At 45.2% G+C, this 21,781-nt stretch overlaps 1 protein-coding gene across 2 annotated transcripts; it reads right to left on the bottom strand.

The window, feature by feature from the left end:
- Positions 1 to 1,601: 1,601 nt before the first annotated feature.
- On the bottom strand, positions 1,602 to 21,499 carry Tmem192 (transmembrane protein 192). Of its 2 annotated transcripts, XM_051169506.1 has the most exons (6): positions 21,371 to 21,499; positions 13,627 to 13,773; positions 10,137 to 10,401; positions 5,706 to 5,849; positions 4,120 to 4,222; positions 1,602 to 1,777 (listed from the first exon to the last, which is right to left on the bottom strand). In XM_051169506.1, the coding sequence occupies exons 1-6, from the start codon at positions 21,395 to 21,397 to the stop codon at positions 1,654 to 1,656; spliced, it is 810 nt and encodes a 269-aa protein (XP_051025463.1). In that variant the 5' UTR covers positions 21,398 to 21,499; the 3' UTR covers positions 1,602 to 1,653. The 2 variants fall into 2 exon arrangements, with proteins under 2 accessions (XP_051025463.1, XP_051025462.1); XM_051169505.1 differs by lacking the exon at positions 5,706 to 5,849.
- Positions 21,500 to 21,781: the final 282 nt, after the last annotated feature.

Here is a 21,781-nt window from a genome sequence, read left to right as displayed (position 1 = left end):
GCACCTTTCAACTCTTGCCAATGCAGGCAAGGTCTTACCACATGACCACACGGCAGGCATCACCACTCGGTCTCCCACTGGCCCAGGACTTCTTTGCATGTTATTTCTCAGTGACTCTCTGTAGAACTTCCACATCACATGATCTGGTGAGAGCTTGGTCCTGTACTGAGGAAATCATTGTGTGCTTTTGGAGCAAAGTCTCATTCTATGAGTGGGGCTGGCCTCATGCTAGTGGTGATCCTCCTGCCTCAGCTTTTCAAGTGCTGAGATTACAGGTATGGGTCACCCTGACTGATGAAGGAAGTCCTTTTTAGAAAGTGAATCAGTGGCTGAGTATTTAACTATCATGTGTGAGGCTGGGCTTGATACCCAGTACTGGGAACCATGAGCAAATAAACAGAAACCACCTTAGGTGGCCTGTCTCTCATCCAATATGCCTACTCATATAAAATCCATGAAAGACTCATCAGGAGAAAGCATTAACTACAGGAAATAATGCCTCTCTCAGCAATTGTAGCAGGAACTTACTGGTTTACAACCAACCGCGTTTCTGGCAGATTGTCACACCACACTTCCTTTACAAAGAGTCATATTAGTCTAATATTCTTAAACTATACCCTGGATTCCAGAAACATAAAGAAGTTAAATTATTTCACAACATACAGTGCAGACAATTGCTAGCCTTAAGTCTTGAGGCACTTCCTTCCGGTAAGGCCTCCCACCTGGCTTGCAGCAGGCTACAAAAGAGCATTTGGCAAAAGGTGTCACCAACCTGGTTCCATTCAGTTAAGACCCTTCAAAGCTGTCTCTGAGTTAAGAAGAGGCCAAGTTCCAGAGACAGGCTCTAGGGGTATTTACTATAAACAAGAGGCATACCCTGGTTCCATCCTCCTCTTTTTACAACCCAGGCTTATAACCTGGTGTGTGTGTGTGTGTGTGTGTGTGTGTGTGTGTGTGTGTGTGTGTGTGTGTGTGTGTGTGTGTGTGTGTGTCTGTCTCCTCCTTTTCTTTTTTCTCATCCCTTTGTCCTTGTCCTCTTTTCTTTCTTGGTCCCTTTTATCTTTTAGCTTAGCTCTAACTCTTCCTTCTAGAAAATGTAGTAAAACCTAGTTCTTTGTTTCTTGGCTGTCTTATTCTGGCGACTGAGTTTGGCTACCTTGCCCTCCCTCATGCTGAGGCCTCCTTCTCCCTCTCTCAGAGACTCTGTGGACGCTCCTCCCCACAGAGGAGGGGAGAACCTGGGCTCTCTTTGCCCAGGCAGGTGGCTCACTTTTGACACAGCTTAGTTACATAAAGCACGTTGATGCATGTGACTGTTTGTCAGTCCCCCATTTTCCCACCTGCTACCCCAGTGCTCAGAGGAGCGAAGGCAAGCATGCCTGGGCACCATATGCTCATTAGCTTCCCCAGAACCTCAGAGGGCTGAGACAAAAACTGCCAATCGACCTATTCAACAATACATAACACTGTCAAGTTTCCCAGACTTTTATAAACTCCCGAGAGGCCCCATCTCTGGAACACACATTGGTCTTCATGGGTACAACTGAACTCAGGATCCCAGCACAGTCTGAACGTGGCTTCAGGAAAGGCTATGGGTCAGCGGGACTGTCTGAACCTACTGTGGACGCAGCGGCGGTCGAGCTCATGAATCTCTCATGTCCTAGTCGGCTGAGCAGCCAGTTCCGACAGCCGCTTACTCAGCAGGGCATTGTGCCGCTTCAGGTACAATATTATGTCTCCTTGCTTTTCAACAACTTCTTCTAGGCTTGAAATTGTCCTGCAGAATTCAAGATATAAACAGGTTACACGAACTCACTAACATTCTTCGGTCTCACCTCAAATGAGTCCTCAACAGTGCTCAGTAGAGCAAGTTCTTTCCTTCAGGTTCATACACCAGGGATATCCCAAAATAACTCTTTCCAGAGTGAACTTAGTGGATCGAGCTGGAAATCAATCTGTCTGTACTTGTTGCCTTTACTTATTTATCTACTTTTCCCCTTTGGCCTCTAGAAAACTTGTTGGAAGCTTTTACAATGTAAAGTCAATACATGAATCAGGCCATGTTGCTGTACATCAGCACTCAGGAGGCAGAGGCAGGCAGATTTCTGTGAGGACAGGGCCAGCCTCGCTTACCTAGCAATTTCCAGGACAGGCAAGGCTAAATAGTGAGACCCTGTCTGTGTCTGCCCCATAAAACCAACCTCCTGATTTATTAGGAATGACTACGCTGACTAATCTTAATTGTCAACTTGACTAAATCTCAAGCAGCTGAACACACCTAGGAGGGATTTTTTCCCAGCTGGATTATTTGAGGTGGAGACCTACTCTAAATCTGGGCCACACTTCCTGCTGGCAACCCACATAGAGAACATGGACAGAGGAACTTTTGCTTTCTGCCTGCTTCTACCCTGTTCTTGACGCATCCCTTCCTGGCCATGGAACTGAGTTCTTCAGAATTCCAATGTGCACTGACAACTGGCAGCTCTCTAGGACTTCACTGGGGTCCAGGACCAGACTGGGACTGCTCAGACATCCAGTCTCACGGACTGAACAACCAGATCCTGGGCCTGTGTGCTCTAAGACAGCCACTGTTGGACTCCTCAGACCGCAGCCTGTAAGCCACTCTACTAAAACTGCATACACGGGCGCGCACGCACACACACACACACACACACAGTCTCCCTCTAAGTAGCTTTAGCTGTCCTGAAACTCACAGCCTGGACGACACAGCAACACAGCAAGAGGTAGGTGGATCTCTGTGAGCTAGAAGGTCTATACAGTAAGTTCCAGTACTCAGCAGGCTAAAGAAGAGAATCAAGAGTCTGAGTCTACCGTGGGCTACATAGCAACACAGCAAACTAGAGTCTAGTCTCAACCCCACAGTGAGACCCTATCCCAAACTCAAAATAAACACAAATAGCAGGGTTTCCTCCTATTCTCCCCAGCTCTATGTTTACATCACATATGTCTGTCCTCTCAATCCAGTGAATGGTATTATAATTATAAGTTAAATCCATATTCAGAAGCTACATTATCACTGTATAAATCATTTTTCTCAGTTAAGCTACGGTAAGGCCTACTATTATTTTTCATACACCAACTTTTATTTCTCTAAGAGTAATACTTGCTCATTTTAAAATTTACTTGGATTTTGTTATGAAATGAATGATTATTTTAAAATGTCTTATTCTTTGTGATTTTCACATCATGCATCCCAATCCCACTCATCTCCCCCATTCCATCGTATCTGCCCTTCACCCTTACAACCTCCCTCCAAAAGAAAACAACAACAGATCTCACTGGGTACAGTGTACTGTGTCCCACACTATACCCTTTTGTTCAAACATCCTTACTTGCAATTGTTCAATGCAATGAGTCATTGGACTGGTTCAAGGCCTCTGCCATCTGCTACACTATCAATACTGGATCCTCACACAGATATCCTGCTGTTGCCCTGTGTCATGGAGAGCCTGCAGCTTTGGATCTACGGGCCTGGTCCCTTCCTGTGCTCCAGCCACGTGTAGATGGGTAGATGTCGTGGTGGGCCAACTCAAGGCCCTGGATCTGGGTCTGGGAGGTAGGTGAGTTGGTCAGCCCACCAGCTCTATTACAAAAGATCTGATTTTTCAGCAATGAAGGCTCATTAAAAACTTACAATAGAGCTGGGAGTCCTGGTGGACACCTTTCATCATAAAGGATAGAGAGCCAGATGGATGTCTGAGTTCAATGCCAGCCAGGACTGCATAGTGCTACATAAAATAGGCTACCCTGTTTCAAAACAACCCAAAAATACTATTGTTGGATATATTACAGTACAGAAGAATGCTATATGGAAAGAAAATGCTTATTTTTCTGAAACAAAATTCTGTCTGCTGAAATCAAACTTGGGGTCAGCTCAGCCTTCTAGGTTGTGTCTATGCGAGCTCTTGATACTAAGGATGAACCCTAAGACTCAAACACAGAACCTCTGACTACATTCTCAGCATTTTCAAAACCATTTTTTAAAAATTACTTTGGGTCACAATTTTGTTATATTGCTCTGGCTAGGAATCCACTCTTCCTGAACCTCCCAAAGGGGAAACGTTAATTGCAATTTTTCAGTGCCAATGCAAGCCTTACCTGAAGCCGGTCTCTGAGGCATTACTGCTAGGGTAAGCATACATTTTTTCTTCTTCAAGTATATCAGGCTGGGGCTTGGCTCTATTGAATCTCCTAATTCTCACTGAAATAATAAGATCATTTATACACAGGTTATCTATTTTGAAGTAATTGCTATATTCAGTTTTCCAAGTTCTACTAATCAGTTACTCTTTCTACAAGGGTAATATACATGAGCTCACATACCGAGTAAAGAGTTTGCTGCTTGTTTATCAACACACACATTTGAAAGCCTACTAAGCCAGGACTAGTCATGGGGAGTGTGCAGATCATCAGTAGTAACAAAATCACAACAGCAATAGGTGACATTTACAACACATGAGAAACAGCTTAACTGTCCTAGATGGGTGACCTCATTCTGTTCCCGTGACTAGCTCATAAAGTGGGCACTCATCTTTCTGTTTTCTTTTCTTTTCTTTTCTTTTTTTTTTTTTTTTTTTTTTTTGGTTTTTCGAGACAGGGTTTCTCTGTGTAGCCTTGGCCATCCTGGACTCACTTTGTAGACCAGGCTGGCCTCGAACTCACAGCAATCCGCCTGCCTCTGCCTCCCGAGTGCTGGGATTAAAGGCATGCGCCACCACACCCAGCCTGTTTTCTTTTCTTGACACAGGGTCTCACTGTGCAGACCAGACTGGCCTGAAACTCAAAAAAGACTCACATGGATCGGTTTTCCAAGTATTGGGATTACATGTGTGTGCCATTAGGCTTGGCCTTTGTTTTTAATTTACACGACAAACTTACATGCAGGGCCTAGCTTGCTGACTCAGCTATGATCCTAGCACTTGGGAGGCAGAAGCAGGGAGCTGGCTATGAATTCCGGGCCATTCTGTTTGACTTATAACAGAGGTGCTCAACCTGTGAATTGTGACGCCTTTTGTGGGGAAGGGGGTGTCAAATGACCTTTTCACAGGAGTCAGTCAGATATATTGCATATCAAATATTTAATTATACTTCATAATAGTAGCAAAATTACAGTTGTGAAGTAGTAATGAAAATAATTGTAAGGCTGGAAGTCACCACAACATGAGGGGCTGTATTAAAGGGTTACAGCAGTAGAAAGGTTGAGAAACACAGCCTTATAGGAAGCAAGTTTGTTGTTTTGTTTGCTATGAAAGCATTACATAAGTCTGCTGAAAATTCCTTATTGTTTAAAGAGTATAATATCATATGCATGTGGGTAAGGGGATGGGCCTGTGCTTTCAGGAGGCCAGAGGCGCTGGATCCCCTGGGGTGTACTCACTGGCAGGTGTGAGCCTCCTGACAGGATTAAGAGCAGTAAGTACTCTTAACTGCTGAGCCATCTCTCCAGCTCAAAGGTCCCAAAATGACACAAATGTAGAAAATTGACAGTGGTTGTCTCTCTCTTTCTGTTGCTCAGATAGAAGACATGTAGTAATCAGAAGTGAATGACAGGGGTACGAATGGAGTCCTCAACTAAGGGGGAAGGCTTTTGACTAACATATCAGGCTATGCTTCTGACTGTGCAGGAGAGGGGACAGAGGTGACAGGACAGTGGCTCCCTTTCAGGCTTCCCTTCCCACTCTCACCTGTATAGAAGAGCAGACAGGCCAGGGAACCGATCATCTCCAGGGTCAGTATGGCCAAAATCAGCTCAAGGCACAGCCAGCTGGGCTCAGGGAAGGAATGCTGCAGGCAGAGGAGGGGGAGGGGGAGGAGGAGTGCTGTGTTGCCTGAGGGAAGGAGGGACACAGATAGGGATGGGATGCTGCTCTTCAGTCTGCAGCAGTTCCTTTTGGTTTGATGCCTGTTTTCTCTCTCTCTCTCTCTCTCTCTCTCTCTCTCTCTCTCTCTCTCTTTGTCCATCTATCTATCTATCGATCTATCTATCTATCTATCTCCAATTTCCTTAAGCCCTTGTGATTTCCTAAGTAACAGAACTATACATAATAAACGCTTAGGATCAAGCAAGAGTGTATGCTAATCAGGGAGAGCTCGACATAGCCTGAGCATGGGTCTGATCACCAGAAAGACTAGCAATCAGAGGCTTGGAACTTCTTCTCCAGTCACCAGACTTAGGGAAGCTCTAGAGATTGGGAATTTAAATTCTTTAAAACAAAAATCTCTGAGAGCTGCCCATATAGCTTGGCCTGTAGAATGTTTGCCCAGCATGGATGACCACCTGGGTTCAATCCCCAGAACCACATGAAATCAAAGATTGGACCTGTGACCCTGGAATTCAAAAGGTAGAGGGAGAAGGATGAAGCCAACGTAGTTACAGGAGACCTCATCACAAAAAAAAAAAAAAAAAAAAAAAAAAAAAAAAATCAAGGAGTTAAAGATTTAGCTCAGTGGCAAGATGTTGCCAGAAGATGGTGGTGTCAGGGTAGAGGGTCAGCAGATGAGAAACCCTGGGTTTGGCTCCTAGCAGCAAAAATAATAACAGAAAAACCTGACCTTGTTTTAAAACTCAGGAATGATTTCTTGGCTTTATAAAACTATTAAACTAACTTCTTCTGCTTCTTCTGCACATGTGCAAACATAGTATGTATTGAGACAGGGTGCCAATATAGTGTAGGCTGGCCTTGAGTTCACTGACAATTCTCCTGCCTCAGCCTCCTGAGGGCTCAGAGTGTATCATACCTAGATTAAAGTCAGATTTTAAAAATGTCAAGTCTCAATAACTTCTTTGTGAATTCCAAAGCTTTTACTTCCAGATTTTGAAGACAAAACAAAAAACACCAAACTATTATTTCTAGATCAATCCCTGAGAGTATTCTTTACTCTTATCTCATATAAATAAAGTAGTTCAACAGTTCCTGTTCTTATTCTTATGCTATGGCGCCTTCTTCTGGTCACATAGTGGCTAAGCACCAGTTAGAACCCACAAACTTCCCTGGTGGAGTCTGGGAGCAAGAACCTCTGTCCACTCATCCAGGCTCAGTGAGGATCTCTCATCGCAGCACTCAGGAGCCAGAGGCAGGTGGATCTCTGTGAGTTCAAGGACAGCCTGGTCTACAAAGTGATTTCCAGGATAGCCAAGGCTATCACACAGAGAAACCTTGTCTGGAAAAAAAACAATACCAAAACCAACCAACCAAACAAAAAGTTTGCTCCCTTAGCCTCCATCAATAGCTCTGGGGAGTGGATGGCCCTGTGGTTTCCCTTTGGTAACACCCTAACAGAATATACAAGAAACATTCATTCAGTAGAACCCAAGAGGATTTTCTAAGGTCAAAATAGGATACTGAGTCAACACTCCCTGGTCCAGTTCAATTTAATTCTATTAAACCTCAGAAAGGCCTTCAACAACTAAGAACGCCATACCCTGTGCGCAGGGACTGATCTGCCTTGACTCAGGACCCGTGAAGCTTCTGTTTTCTGTTGTCTGTCTGTCTGTCTGTCTCTGTGTGGGGGGTACCAGATATTCACCCTAGGCCCCTGTGCAATATAAGCAAGTAGTCCATCACAGGTGTATCCTGAGTCCTATATATACTTTTTGCTTTGTGACAAGAACTCACTACTTGTGAGGGTTTGAATGTAGGTGGCCCCATAGGCTCACAGGCAGGGGCACCATTCAGAGATGTGTCTTTGTTAGAGGAAGTGTGTCAGTGGGGGAGGTGTTTTAGGTTTCAGATGCTCATGCTCGGTCTAGAGTGTCTCTCTTCCTGCTGCCTGCTGATCTGGATGTGGAACACTCAGCTCTCCAGCACCATGTCTGCCTGTGCAGTGCTATGCTTCCCGCCACGGTGACAATGGATTAAACCTCTGATGTGCAAGCCAGTCCCAACCAAATATTTTCATTTATAAGAGTAGCCATGGTCATGGTGTGTTTTCACAGCAACAGAAACCCTAACTAAGACACTAATGAAGTAGAATAAGGTAGAAGAGACCAATTATGAGATACTGATTTACTGGTTTATTTAGTGATTTACTTAAAGCGCTGCTTGTACTGCCTGTTTGCCAACCGGGCCTTTTACTTGCTACTTGGAACACAATGACCTGTAGAAACGGCAGGAACAGTGCGATGTTGCCTTTAACAACCTCCTGCCAGCCATGTTCGCCTCTGTAAAATCATCTTGTGGTTTTTATAGAGGGTAAACAAGACCTGGGGCCGAGGCCTTTCTGGAACTATGCCAGCTTTGGTTCCCTGCTGACATCTCTTCTCCCACTGTCACTGGTGTCCAAGTGTTTATTCCAGAAGCCCTGGAATTGTTAACAGAACACCAAGCTACCCAGGATAACCTTCACCACACTTAAGCAAACCTCGAAACTGTGATTTTCCTGACTCAGCTTCTCAGGGAGCTAGGCTCACCAGGCCTGGCTTAAGACATAATGTTTTGTATTTGTTTTGCAAGTATTTTATTGAGTATTTTGGCATCAATGTTCATAAGAGAAATTGGTCTGAAATTCTCTTTTTTTGTTGGGTCTTTGTGGGGTTTAGGTATCAATGTGACTGTCGCCTCATAGAATGAATTTAGTAATGTTCCATCTGTTTCTATCCTTTGGAGTAGCTTGAAGAGTATCAGTATTAGCTCTTCTTTGAAGGTCTGGTAGAATTCTGTGCTGAAACCCTCTGGTCCTGGGCTTTTTTTGGTTGGGAGACTATCAATGATTGCTTCTATTTCCACAGGAGAAATAGGACTATTTAATCTGTTTATCTGATCTTGATTCAGTTTTGGCAAGTGGAATCGATCAAGAAATTTGTGAGAGAAATATGGGAGAATGGGGAAATAGAAGGATCCAGAGGATCCTAGAAACCTACAAGAAGAACATTATGATGGACGGATTTCGGCCCAGGGGTCCCGCTCAAACTACGGCACCATCCAAGGACAATATGTGCAGTAAATTTCAAACCCCTACCCAGATCTAGCCAAAGGACAGGATAGTCTCCACAGTTGATTGAAGAGTGGCGACTGACCTTCACACGAACTCAGGTGCCCCATATTTGACCACGTCCCCTGGATGGGAAGGGCTGGTGGCACTCAGAGGAAGGATAGCAGACTACCACGAAGAGACCTGATACCCTATGAGCATATACAGGGGAAGGAGGTCCCCCCAAGTCACAATCATAGGGGAGGGGAGTAGTGGGTAAGCGGGAGGGAGGGGGGAATGGGAGGATACAAGGGATGGGATAACAACTGAGATGTAATATGAATAATTGAATTAATAAAAAGAAAGGCAATGTTTTTGTTTTCTGTTTTGAGTAACTTAGCTCATTTGTCTATAGCCTAGCAACTTATTATCACTATTGCCTATAGCACACACACACAAAAAATCATGGAACCTCATTCTAAAAATTCTTTTTTTGTAAAGAATGAGTTTTGGGGTTTTTTTGGGGGGGGCAGGGGGGTTGTTTGTTTGTTGAGATAAGGTCCTACATAGCGCAGGCTGGCCTCAAGCTTGCTATATACACTGGCATTGAATTCAAGGCTCTCCAGCCTCTACCTCGTAAATTCAGATACTTTTTCTAATCCTCAGGACTGTCAAGCAGCAGCATCCTTCCTCCTTGAGCAAATGAGATGGCTGATACTAACCAGGTGGAAAATTCTGTATTTTGAAAAGGGATAAGTCGGTATGACACCCATAGCAAATACAATTTTCAAATAAAAATCGAGGCTGTATCCCAGGCATGCGACACATGCCTGTCATCCCAGCACTTACTTCGGAGGCACAGACAGATGGACTGTTGTTAGCTGGAGGCAAGCCTCATGGAAGAGAGTTCTAGGAGTGCCATCCTATAGACACAGTGAGTTCCTATCTCAAACCAACAATAAGACTGTGTAAGAAAAGTGTCAACAGGTAGGTGGGGCATAGCTCAATACTGGAGTGCTTGCTTAGCACACACAAAGCCTTGTGTTCAATCTCTCTTCACACAAAAAAATCAGGAGAGGGACTACAATGTATATCACTCTCAAAGAGAATATATTTGATTAATAACTCAATAAACCAAGTTTCACTTGTCCTTTTGTCATTTTTGACACTCAAGCCACACTTCATCTGAGAGATGCAGTACTTACCAGAAGAGTGGATCATGAGGGCCAGTGACTTGAGATGCCTCGTGGACCAGTAGATCTGGGAATAGCCTCGGCTTCTGACTTTCCTGTGGTGATACTGGATGTAGCGTTCAAGAAGCAGATGCAGGATCCACAGGGTAATTTTCCCAAGGATTATGACAGTCTGAACCTTCAATGGGTTGGTGTAGTCTTCCGGGCACTTGTCTTCATTTGGATTAGGGTACGAACACAGCACACCTGTTAAAAAGGCTAAAATAACAAACACAACCTGGCGGAAAGAAAAGCAGTAGGATTCACAATGAATGTGTAAGTTGTTGTCAGGGATGGTGAGATGGCTCAGTGGGTAAAGGCACTTGTCACCAGGACTGACCGCCTGAGTTTGACCACAGGATCCACATGGTGGAAGGAGAGAACTGACTTCTACAAATTGACTTGAGTTCTGTGTGCTGTGGCACACATACCTGCATGCGCAAATGTGTGCATACACACACTCAGACACCGATGTAAGAAAGAATTAAAATAAATATATGCGTTTAGGAAGCAGGAACTGCCATTTTCTAAAGGATTCTGTGATGTATCCTATCCTAGCCTTACAAGTGATTTTTAAACTTTTTTTTTTAAACCAAAGCATTATAAAAATTTGTAGAAGCTGGGCACAGAAGCACATTCCTATAATCCTAACACTCAGAGGATGAAAATTCCAGGTCAACCTGGGCTACATAGGGAGATTGCATGTCAACTTTGAAAAAGAAAAGTGTAGGAAAACACAGACAAAAACACAAGTAAGAAAAGAAAGTTACCCTAAATCTCACTTAAGGAGGTGCTCACTTAAAGTTTATGTCTTTCTCTTTATTAGAAAAAAAAAAAAAAAAAGGATGCAAGAAGAGTTCATTATGTCAAAAGCAAATAATAAGGACTGAAGAGATGGCTTGGTGCCTAAGACTGCACTCAGCCCTGACAGGGAACCGTGAAGGGTCAGTCCACGGCAGCCCTGCCAAGTGGCTCACTACCACTGGAACCAGCCCCAGAGGTCAGATACTTTCTTCTATCCTCCAAAGATATTTGCACTCTCATCACCACATAATCAAAAATAAACAATAAAATTTGTGGTTTGAAAAGTTTACTTCCCATTGAGATGTAACAAGAATAAATTAATAAAAAAATAAATAAAATAAGCAAAAAAAAGAAAAAAGAAAAGAAAAGTTTACTTCCAGGAGCGTAAGGAGAAGACTAGCATAACAGTATCTTGGGGCACAGTAAGTACACCTTCTAGCGGAGTCTGGTAAATGGGGAATTTAGAAAAGGAAGGATAGAGTATTAAAATTAAATATAGATTAAATTAATTAAAATTAATATTGATTTGCATATATGCTAATCTCTGGTTAAGCACATGCTATGCTCTTGCAGAAGAGTTCAGTTCCCAGCATCCTTGTTGTTGGGCACTTCACACCACCAGGAACACAGCCTCCAGTGGGATCTATAGCACTGACTTCTGCAGGCACCCCCACTCACATGCACAAATCCACACATAACTAAAAATAAAAAAAAAAAAACCTATTAAAAAATGTATCCCTAGGGGCTGGAGAGATGGCTCAGAGGTTAAGAGCACTGACCACTCTTCCAAAGGTCCTGAGTTCAATTCCCAGCAACCACATGGTGGCTCACAACCATCTATAATGAGGTCTGGTGCCCTCTTCTAGCATGGTAAAATACTGTATACATAATGAATAAATCTCTTTTTTTAAATGTACTCCTAGCTTCAGTTTTAAGAGAACAAATACCTGATGAGATTGAGAAAGATTTAAATGGTGCCTGGGCACAGGAAAAATGACTCATCTATTGCTAACTGAACTGGGAATCACTTTCAGAAAATGATTTGGAAATATCTTAGCTCAGTAATCTTCCTATAAGAATCCTATTCCTCAAAAATAAATTCAATAGCCAGCACTTGGGAAGCAGAAGCAGGTGGATCTCTGAGTTCTAGACCGGCATGGTCTACATTGTGAGATCAAGGTCAGTGTTGGCTATAGAGTAAGATCTTGTCTTTAAAAAAGGAAAAAAAAAAAAAGCAGTTCATGTATGTGTCCAGTCTGAAGGCATTACCAGCCACTGGCCCATAAGCTAGCCTACTAATTTGGACAGAGGCCCATAACACAGTAAAAGGAGTGAGCTGTGGAACAGTGGCTCTAGGATGCCACATGCTGACAAGTCAGAGGAACACAGAGCTTACTAGAAATGAACTCTCCTGAGCCACACTTGTCCTCTGGAGCCAGGCTTGGGGCACAGGTCACCTTCTAGAGGAGTCTGACAAATGGGGCACTTAAAAAGAGGGACAGGGCATTGAAATTAAATGTAGATTAATTAATTAAAATTAATATGGACTTGAATATATGCTAATCACTGCAAATGGTTAAGGTCTTACTATACAGCCCAGACTGACTTATAACTTTTCTATCATCCTGCCTCTACCTGGTAATTACTGATATTATGGGCATGTTTGTTTTTTAGACACAGGGTCTCACTACATAGCCCTAACTGGCCTAAATTTGATGTGTAGCTTAGGCTGGCCTTGAACTTACAGAGACTGCCTGCTCTGCCTTCCAAGTGCTGGAATTGAAAGCTTGCACCACCACACCTGGCTTTATTTATTTATTTATTTATTGTGCTTGTGTGTGTGTACTTTGCTATAGCATGAATGTGGAAACCAGAGGACGACATTTCCAGAACATTTCCAGAATGGGTTCTCTCCTTCCACCTTGTTTGGAGGCAGTGTTTCTGTTCATGGGCCAGCTAGCCTGGAATTCGGGAGCAGAAACAGTGGACATCAGAACACCAAGTAATTTGTGGTTTCTTAATATAACAAGCAACATTACCACTCACTATGTCCCTACTGGTGTGTAAACAGCTTTACAACAAATTCTTTGAAATAGAAGTACGGGCACAAGGCCTGGCGTGGTGGCGCACGCCTTTAATCCCAGCACTTGGGAGGCAGAGGCAGGCGGATCGCTGTGAGTTCGAGGCCAGTCTAGTCTACAAAATGAGTCTAGGACAGCCAAGGCTACACAGAGAAACCCTGTCTCGAAAACAAACAAACAAATAAATAAAAAAAGAAGCACGGGCACAAATATATATGTATATCCTGATAGATACAGTCCAAATGCCCTTGGAGAGCTATCTATGTATTGGACTTGTGTGTGCCCGTGTGTATGCACTTGAGGGTCAGAGGACAACGCAGGTGCTGTTCCTTGGAGACATCTACCTTGTTGTTCTGGTTTGGAGACGGGGGTCTCAGTCACATCAGAGGCTCACCTATTAGATTAGGCTGCCCAGAGAGTCCCAGGGACCCTCCCATCTCCACCTCCCCATTGCTGGGACTGTACCCCTCCATCCCCAGGTTTTGACACAGGTGCTGGAGGTGGAATCCTGGTCCTCCAACCATCTTGTGCCCGGGCCGTCTCTCCCTCCATGCTGGTACGCTCTGCAGTGCACTCACGTGGATAAGCAGCAGCAGATTCGCTACAATGACGGTGGGAAGAGGATGGAATCTGGGTCTGAAGTGAGCATGCAAAGAGTGATGTGGGAGAGGCTGGCTGTCCAGAAGTGGGTCATCATCCATACTTTGTAGGACATCCAAGGAACCCTGTGAGCGGAAAGCCACACAAGTTAGAGCACGTTGTAGTCAAGACTTTCTGGATCATGTTCCTGAGACATATCTAATAAAGCTTTTTTTTTAAATGCACTTTTTTGGTTGTTTGAGTTATTCTACGGTAAAGGGTATTGTAAAGAAACATCATGTCGCACACAGTAGCCTTCAATCTGTGGCGGTCCTCTGGTCCTGAGAATCCAGGCATGCGCCACCACACCTGGAGCTTTAAAAACCATTCTGTATGACTGTTCCTGAGGGGGATTTCCTCCCCCTGTACATGCTCATAGGGTATCAAGTCTCTTCTTGGTAGCCTGCTATCCTTCCTCTGAGTGCCACCAGGTCTCCCCCTCCAGGGGACGTGGTCAAATATGAGACACCAGAGACCACCACACCAGGGGTGTGGAAGTCATACCCCACTCTCCACTCAACTGTGGAGAATGTTTTGACCATTGGCTAGATCTCGGTAGGGGTTTAAAGTTTACCGCCTGTATTGTCCTTGGCTGGTGCCTTAGTTTGAGCGCGACCCCTGGGCCCAAATCTGCCTATCATAATGTTCTACTTGTAGGTTTCTAGGACTCCCTGGATCCTTCTACTTTGCTATTCTCCCATGCTTCTCTCATCTAGAGTCCCAATAGGATGTCCTCCCCTCTGTCCCAGTTTCCTGGTAAGTGAAGGCTTTCGTGGGACATGCCCCTTGGGCTAGTAACAGTCATAGGGGAAGGGAATAAGGGGAAAATGGGAGGGAGGAAAGAATGGGAGGATACAAGGGATGGGATAACCATTGAGATGTAACAAGAATAAATTAATAAAAAAAATTTTTTAAACATTCTGTATGATTTTTTTGTCTTTTTGTGGCCGAGAGGCTAAGACAAAGGAATCCAGAGTGTGAGGCTGGTATGGGCAATGGAGCTCCTTCCAGGCCAGCTTAGAATACGGAGCGCTACCCTTTCTCTAAAAGACTAAACAAATTGAGGACATAGCTCCGAAAGAGAGTGCTCACCTAGCTTATGGAACATCCTGAAAAGGTGCGTGTGTGCGCGTGTGCTGGGGTGCAGCTTACTGGTTGAGGGCTTCCTGGACACACAGGAGGTCCTGACTCTGACCCTAGCACCACATACAGCAACAGAAAACAATGTACACATCAGAGGCAGCACAGACCCCACAGAAAGCCAACTTTGAAAAATTACCACTCTTTAGGGAATGCCATATGACTTGGTGAAACTTTATTTTACTTATTTATTTTTCTTGGTTGGTTTATTTGAGATGGGGTTTCTTTGTGTAGCCCTGGCTGTCCTGGAACTAGCTCTGTAGATGAGTCTGGCCTCAAACTCACTGATATTCCTCCTGCCTCTATCTCCTGAGTCCTAGGATTACAGGTGTGAGCCACCACCACTCAGCTGGTGAAACTTTTATTAAGAGAGAGTCTTTCACATTGGTCCATCTGCCGCCTGAGTGTGGGGATTAAAGGTGTGTAGCGCCTGGCTTGGGAGCCTGTTTTACATGCACTATACTCCACACTGATTTAATCTCACTGTGTAGGCTACTCTAACTCATGCTTTGGAAGCAGTGAAGAACTTTTCAGAGGGTGGGGAGTTTAAGACAGAGTTTCTCTGGGTAACAGCTCTGGATGTCCTGAAACTGACCATGTAGACCAGGCTGGCCTAGAACTCATAGACCTACCTGCCTCTACGTTTGGAGTGCCAGAACTAAAAAATGTGCACCATCATGCCCAAGTATTCCATTTAACTCTAGAACAAAGTAATGCAGAATGTAATTTAAGCAACCCATTTTTTAACTGCAATAAGGTCCCCCTGTTTTGCTCAGGCTGGTCTCACTCCTGTCACAGCAATCCCCCTGACTCCTTACTTCAGGTACTGAGATTATAGGTATATGCCACCATGTCTAGCTTCAACCTATTTCACCAAGCCTTGAAAACATACAATAGGGAGGCCCCACCTGAGCCAAGGGGCAACTGAAGGCTGCTCAGGGGGGAAAGTCATTTCTGCTCTGTAGTATGCCCATTAGACTGGCCATGCTCAAGTAGATGCTCCCACACCCGTGCAGGCAGGCAGCACTAAGTGAGGAGCAGTGGATTATATAAACAGAAGAGGAGCCGGTGGCGGCAGGGGATGTGAAGACGGGAGGGGAGCCACTGAGGGAGCATGAGGGGTGAATATGATCAATTCATACACTGCATGCATGTATAAGCTAGGCTGGCCTCAAATCCACTATGTGGCTGAAGCTGGACTGGGACCGTAGGCATGAATCACCCACACAGTCCACACATGCAAATATTAAACTGTCTGGTGTTCTACATTACTGTGAAAGGGTCCTAAGCCAGGCACAGTGGCCAACGCCTATAATCTCAACACTTCGGGAGGCAGAGGCAAGTGGATCTCTGTGAATTTGAGGTCAACCTGGTCTACAAAGCGAGTCCAGGACAGCCAAGACTACACAGAGAAACCCTGTCTCGAAGAAAAAGAAAAGGAGGGGGGCTGGAGAGATGGCTCAACAGTTAAGAACACTAGCTCTCTTCCAGAGGACCAGGGTTCAATTCCCAGCACCCACAGCACCCATGTGGCAGCTCACAACCATCTGCAACTCTAGTCCCAGAGGATCTGACTCCTTCCTCTGACTTCCTGAGGCCCACAAGAGGTATCCATACATACCTGCATGCAAGCAAACACTAATATACATAAATAAAGCTTTTAAAAAAGGGGGGGGAGCGGGCGGTGGTGGCGCATGCCTTTAAGCGCAGCCCTGGGGAGGCAGAGGCAGGTAGATCACTGTGAGTTGGAGACCAGCCTGGTCTACAAAGCAAGTCTAGGACAGCCAAGGCTATGCAGAGAAACCCTGTCTAAAAAAGAAAGAAAGAAAGAAAGAAAGAAAGAAAGAAAGAAAGAAAGAAAGAAAGAAAGGAAAAGAAAACAAAAACAAAAACAAAAAGAATGCCTTAAAGAGAGCCTGAAGGAGGAGGGTATAGCTCACCTAGCCTGGACTACACAGGGAGTTCCAAGTTAGCAGGGGCAGCATACTGAGATCCTGTCTCGAAAGAGTAAAGAAGGCTGGAGTCGTGGCTCAGCAGCTAAGAGCACTTGTTGCTTTTCTAGGGGACCTGACTTTGGCTCCCAGCACCCACGCGGTGGCTCCCAACCATCTGTGACCGTAGACCCTGAGTTCCAGAGGATCTGGTACTTTCTTCTGGTGCACATACAATAGTGTAGTCCAAACACTAATAGAGATAAAATGTAAAAAAAAAAATCTAAAAAACCTACACACACACACACACACACACACACACACACACACACACACACTTACTGTTTAAGACAGTAAAGAAATCAGAGGGATGATAATAGCTCAATGGGAGGAGAGTGAAATCAGAGGACAATGGGTGAATATGATCAATTCATACATTACACACGTGCATAGGTTAGGCTGGTCTCAAATTCACTATGTGGCTGAAGCGAGCCTTGACTCCTGATCCTCCTGCCTCTGACACCCACTGGGGCTGTATGTGCGTTGCCTAGCATGTGTGAGGCCCTGGGCTCAATATTCAGCACTGGACTTAAATACGGAAATCTAAGGTGTAACCCAGATCTGGGGTGCTGCTCAGTTTTCACACTCGGGCACCTAATGCTGCTACGGTGCTCTCTGAACGCAATTTCCTGGAAGCTCAAATTTTGTTTGCCACAATCTATGGTATCATTCTGATGATTTTGCCTGCGTTTTGAGGGGATGCTCTCTCTAGGGAGGCCTGGCTGGCCAGCGGCTTGCTGACTTCAACTCAACTTGTGGTGCGCCCCCTGCCTTTGCCTCCCAGCACTGGCTAGGTAACAAGCATCGTAGTGGCATGTAATTCTGACTGTGTCTGTTCTCAACACCCTCCACCGTGAGCACTGTCTCAATCTGAAGGACACAGAAACTTGGAAACTCTCCCCTCGGCTAATGCGTGAGCATCATTATATGCCTAGATGGGGCGACTCCCATCACGGAGCCTTCCTGGACACCGGAAGTCTGCATCATGTCACTTCCCTATTATCAAAGCATTATGTATAGCTCCTCTGTCATACTATCCTGTTTTCTGTTTCTTCTTTTTGAAGGGCCTATTTATCCACCTTTCCTGGGAGACTACATTAGACTCACTAACTCCCCACCTCTTACTTGTCTGTCTTAGGAATTCACTCAGCAAACACTGGCGCATGAATCAATATATGTTCCACACCTATCTTTGCAGGTCTCCACAACTCACTCATGGGCCATCAATATGCGTGTCATTATTTTAATTTTTGTTTGTTTGTTTGTTTGTGGTTTTGTTTTTTAAATGGAGATCTCTGAGTAGCTCTGGCTGTCCTGGAACTCGTTCTGTAGACCAGGCTGACCTCAAACTCAGAGATCCGCCTGCCTCTGCCTCTAGGATGCTGGGACTTAAAGGCCTACATCACCACCACCTGTCTTGAGCCATATTACCCTGCTGGTCTGGAACTCACTATGTAGACCGGATTTGCTTTGAAGTCACACAGACCCTCATCCTTCTGCCTCTCAAGTGCTGAGATTAAAAGCTGGAAGCTACTACGTCTAACCTCTTTATCATCCTCCTGCTCTGGACGCAGGGTCTCAAAGTGTAGCCCATGCTAGTCTTGAGCCCAAGATCTTCCTACCTTTGTCCCCTAGGGGCGAGGATGTGTTTATTTATTTAACTAATTAGTTGTCTTGTGGCATTGGCAACTGAACTCCGCCCCACACCTCAGACCAGTACTCTGTCACTGAGACACATCCCTGCCCTCTGTTAACTCTCATTCTTCTCCTGGTCTTCATATCTAACGTCCATCCTGCTCTCTCGTGACCCAGACTCTCAGCATTTCTCTTGGTCATCTGTGGGTCACCCTGGCCTGTGGAGCCTTCCCCACTGGTCTCAACAGTGTGCCTGTGAGTTACTCCCCAGCACCCTCGGGACAGACCTCAAGTTCTTCACCAGGCTAGCTGAGCTATGGAAGAGCACTGGCACTCCTTTTCCAGCCTAACCCCTCCCCAGATCTCTTCTGAGTGTTCTGAGCTCTCAGGATGCCTCCCTCAATCTCTACACCATTCCTACTTGTTCCCACTACCCCGCCTATCACACACAGCAGATGCCATCTTCTCCTTGACTCAGTCCCCGACTGTCAAACGACAAGTTTCAGCTCTACAAGGTTAAGCCGAGTCAACTTTAAGCTTTTGAACATATAGAAAGGTTTTATATCTTCTCTTCGCTATTTTCTGTTGTTTTTAAAACCAGTTTTAATCAACTCATCATGTCCCCCCCCCCTTCTTTCTGTCTTTTTACGAGTCCTTTTTTAACCCCCAAACCTAGGGCCTCATGCACACTATGAATGAGCTACATCCCCAGAACCCCAAACTATTCCTTCACTTCCCCTATCTTGGCCTATATAACTCACTAGTGCCAAGGGTGACCTTGAACTTTTGATTCCCTGGCCCTCATTTCCTCAGTGCTGAGATTACAGATGTGCGCTACCATGTCTGTTTTATGTGGTGCTAAAGGCTGAGTGCACATGTGCATGCTAGGCAGGAAAGCATGCTACACGTACACCCAACCCATTTTGACAAATGTACGACTGAGTGAGTTACCACCAAACAATTCAGCTATCGTTTTGGCCCAAATACTATCTCTTCAGTTTTATCCCCAGTAACTGCTTCCTTTGGGGACCCAATTTCTGTGGTTGTATTAAGCCTTACTGGACCCCGTGTATAATGAGCGGGACACTTCAGCAGCAGGATTCCTGGGAGCTGGAATATAGCCCGAGTTACATAGCGTGAGCCTGTAAGGAACTAAAACCACTGGGAATATCCTGGTCTGAGGGTAATCATACACCAAAAGACGGTTTGTCCCACCTACTCTCCATGAGAAGGAGGAGACACAGACCACAGGTGAGGTAACAGTGCCACATTCACTGCAGTGTAGACGCTAAAATGGCTCTTATCACTTAAGACACTCTGAGCTGCCCTGGTTGGTGCTTGCAGAGGCCCGCAAGTTAATTCACCCAAATCTGCCAACAAATCCTTGTCTTTATCAATGAGCCATTAGTTCACTGACTCAAGTGCCTGGGCTTACAACATAGTCCATGTAGTTTGCCTACTGACTGGGCACTTTGTTATCTTCAAAATACCAGAAGCAGGCAAACTACTCACACCCACAGTAATTCAGCGGTTTAACTGCTTGTGAAATAATCATCCAATTGTTTGCTGAAAGAAATATCTAGGACTGTACTCCTGAAAGTAAGTTGTATATCCTGGGCAGTTTGGAACCAACTAAGAAAGATGTACTGCTTATGTTTTTCTAAGCCATTCGTTTTCTTCTTAGATATTTATTCTTCCACGAAATCTTACTCGTAAAATTTCAAAAACTATGGGCTGTGCTTTAAATACATATGACTTTTAAGTTTCTGAGTATTATTTAGTTTTCCATTTTTCTCAGTTGAAAAATAAAACTAGAATTGTTATTATTCTTACTGTTAGAAACCTAAATTTCATCAAGAAAATTTAACTAGCTAGGTATGGTGGGGTACTCCCATTATCCCAGTGCTAACGTGAGTCAGGTACAGGCAAATTTGAGGCCAGGCTAGGCTACATAATGAGTACCAGGCCAGCAAGGACTACATAACAAGTCTAAAGTAAATAAATGACTGCAGAAACCAAATACACAAGAATCTAAGCTCTTACTGTTCTGGAACATTGCTTTTCTTGATGTACTGTAGTACACAGACCACAGTAATGTTCTTACTAGTTTTCACCTCAGGTCAATGTGCTAAGGTAATGTCAGCCTTGCATTTCTCAAGGGCAGGAATTTTATTATGCTAATGAACAAAAAAGAGTTCGTTCTGGACACAGATGCAAGTTTCTTCCAAAAGCGTCTCCCCTCCCCCAGTTTCAAATAAACATTTAATCAAAGTGTCTTAATGAGCTTTCAAACACAAGACGTTTGCAATTGTATTACTATTCAACACTAGCTACACGCGTGAACTAGGTCATCGGGTACACTTTTTTTTTTTTAAGCAATCAAGCTTGCATCTAAGATTCAAACATCTTTCCCACCATGCCTACATTCAAAACAGCACATGACACTGTTTTTCTCCAATCTGGGTTTCCGGGAGATAATAGCTACTGGTCAGTCCGAGAGAGGGACGCTGGGGTTCAGCCTGGCATCACAATCACACACCAAGTTCCCTGTCCTCTCCAGCTACAGCAGGAGGGCCCACAGGTTCAACCTGGGTATGCAAGCCGCGCCAGACCTGTCAGTCCCTCGCAGGAAGGACCCTTCAGGCCTGCGCGCGTCACGTGGCGTTTCCATTTCCGGAACCAAAGACGCGCACTGCACGTGAGCCGCTGACTGAAGGGTTGCGCGCGCGCCCACCCTGCCGCGTCCCTCCGACCTTCATCCGGGAAGTCTGGGTCCCCGCCTGACGCGTCACCCCGCACCCCAAGACTCCTCGGGTTGAGGCCACTGCGGCTCAGGTTAGTTCCCAGTCCGCAGTCTCCGCCCCCTGAGGCCAGCACAGGAAGCGGGGAGACGGCGGGGAAAGGACACCCCACTCACGTCCTCCAGCCTGCTGCTCGCCGCCATGACCCGCCTTCGCGGGCCGACGCCCCGCCAGCCTGGTGCTCCTCTGGCGCCAGGGCGCAGTGGCCCAGGACGGTCTCAAGACCTGCGCGCCCCGCCCCGGACACACCCACTTCGGCGTCCGTCCCGCCCCGATTGCTCAAGGCCACGCCCCCTACCTAGAATCAGCCAGTCAGCAGTCAGGGGAGTGGCCTGCCCTACTTCTGGACGCCGTGTCACGCAGAAGCTTCTTTTGGGGGATTCCCTAAACTGTTGCTTGACTTGTTTGTCAGAGATTTGACAATTAAGGGACGAATTTTTAGTGCAGCCGTTTGAATCAATTATCAACAACTGCTTGTCTTTAAAACATTAACTTATTTCTGTTGAGCAGATTTTGTTTGCAGCAGT

Source organism: Acomys russatus, chromosome 27 (assembly GCF_903995435.1).
Source record: "Acomys russatus chromosome 27, mAcoRus1.1, whole genome shotgun sequence".
Classification (NCBI taxonomy): Eukaryota; Metazoa; Chordata; class Mammalia; order Rodentia; family Muridae; genus Acomys; species Acomys russatus.
This window is presented reverse-complemented; position numbering and strand designations above follow the sequence as displayed.

Coding starts and splice junctions, on each gene's coding strand:
- Tmem192 (XM_051169506.1), bottom strand. CDS start 21,397: ATGGCGGCGAGCAGCAGGCTGGAGGAC. Junction 10,402..13,626: donor ATCTGCTGCTGCTTATCCAC/GTGAGTGCACTG, acceptor TCTTTCCGCCAG/GTTGTGTTTGTTATTTTAGC. Junction 4,223..5,705: donor CTGTCTGCTCTTCTATACAG/GTGAGAGTGGGA, acceptor TTATTATTTCAG/TGAGAATTAGGAGATTCAAT.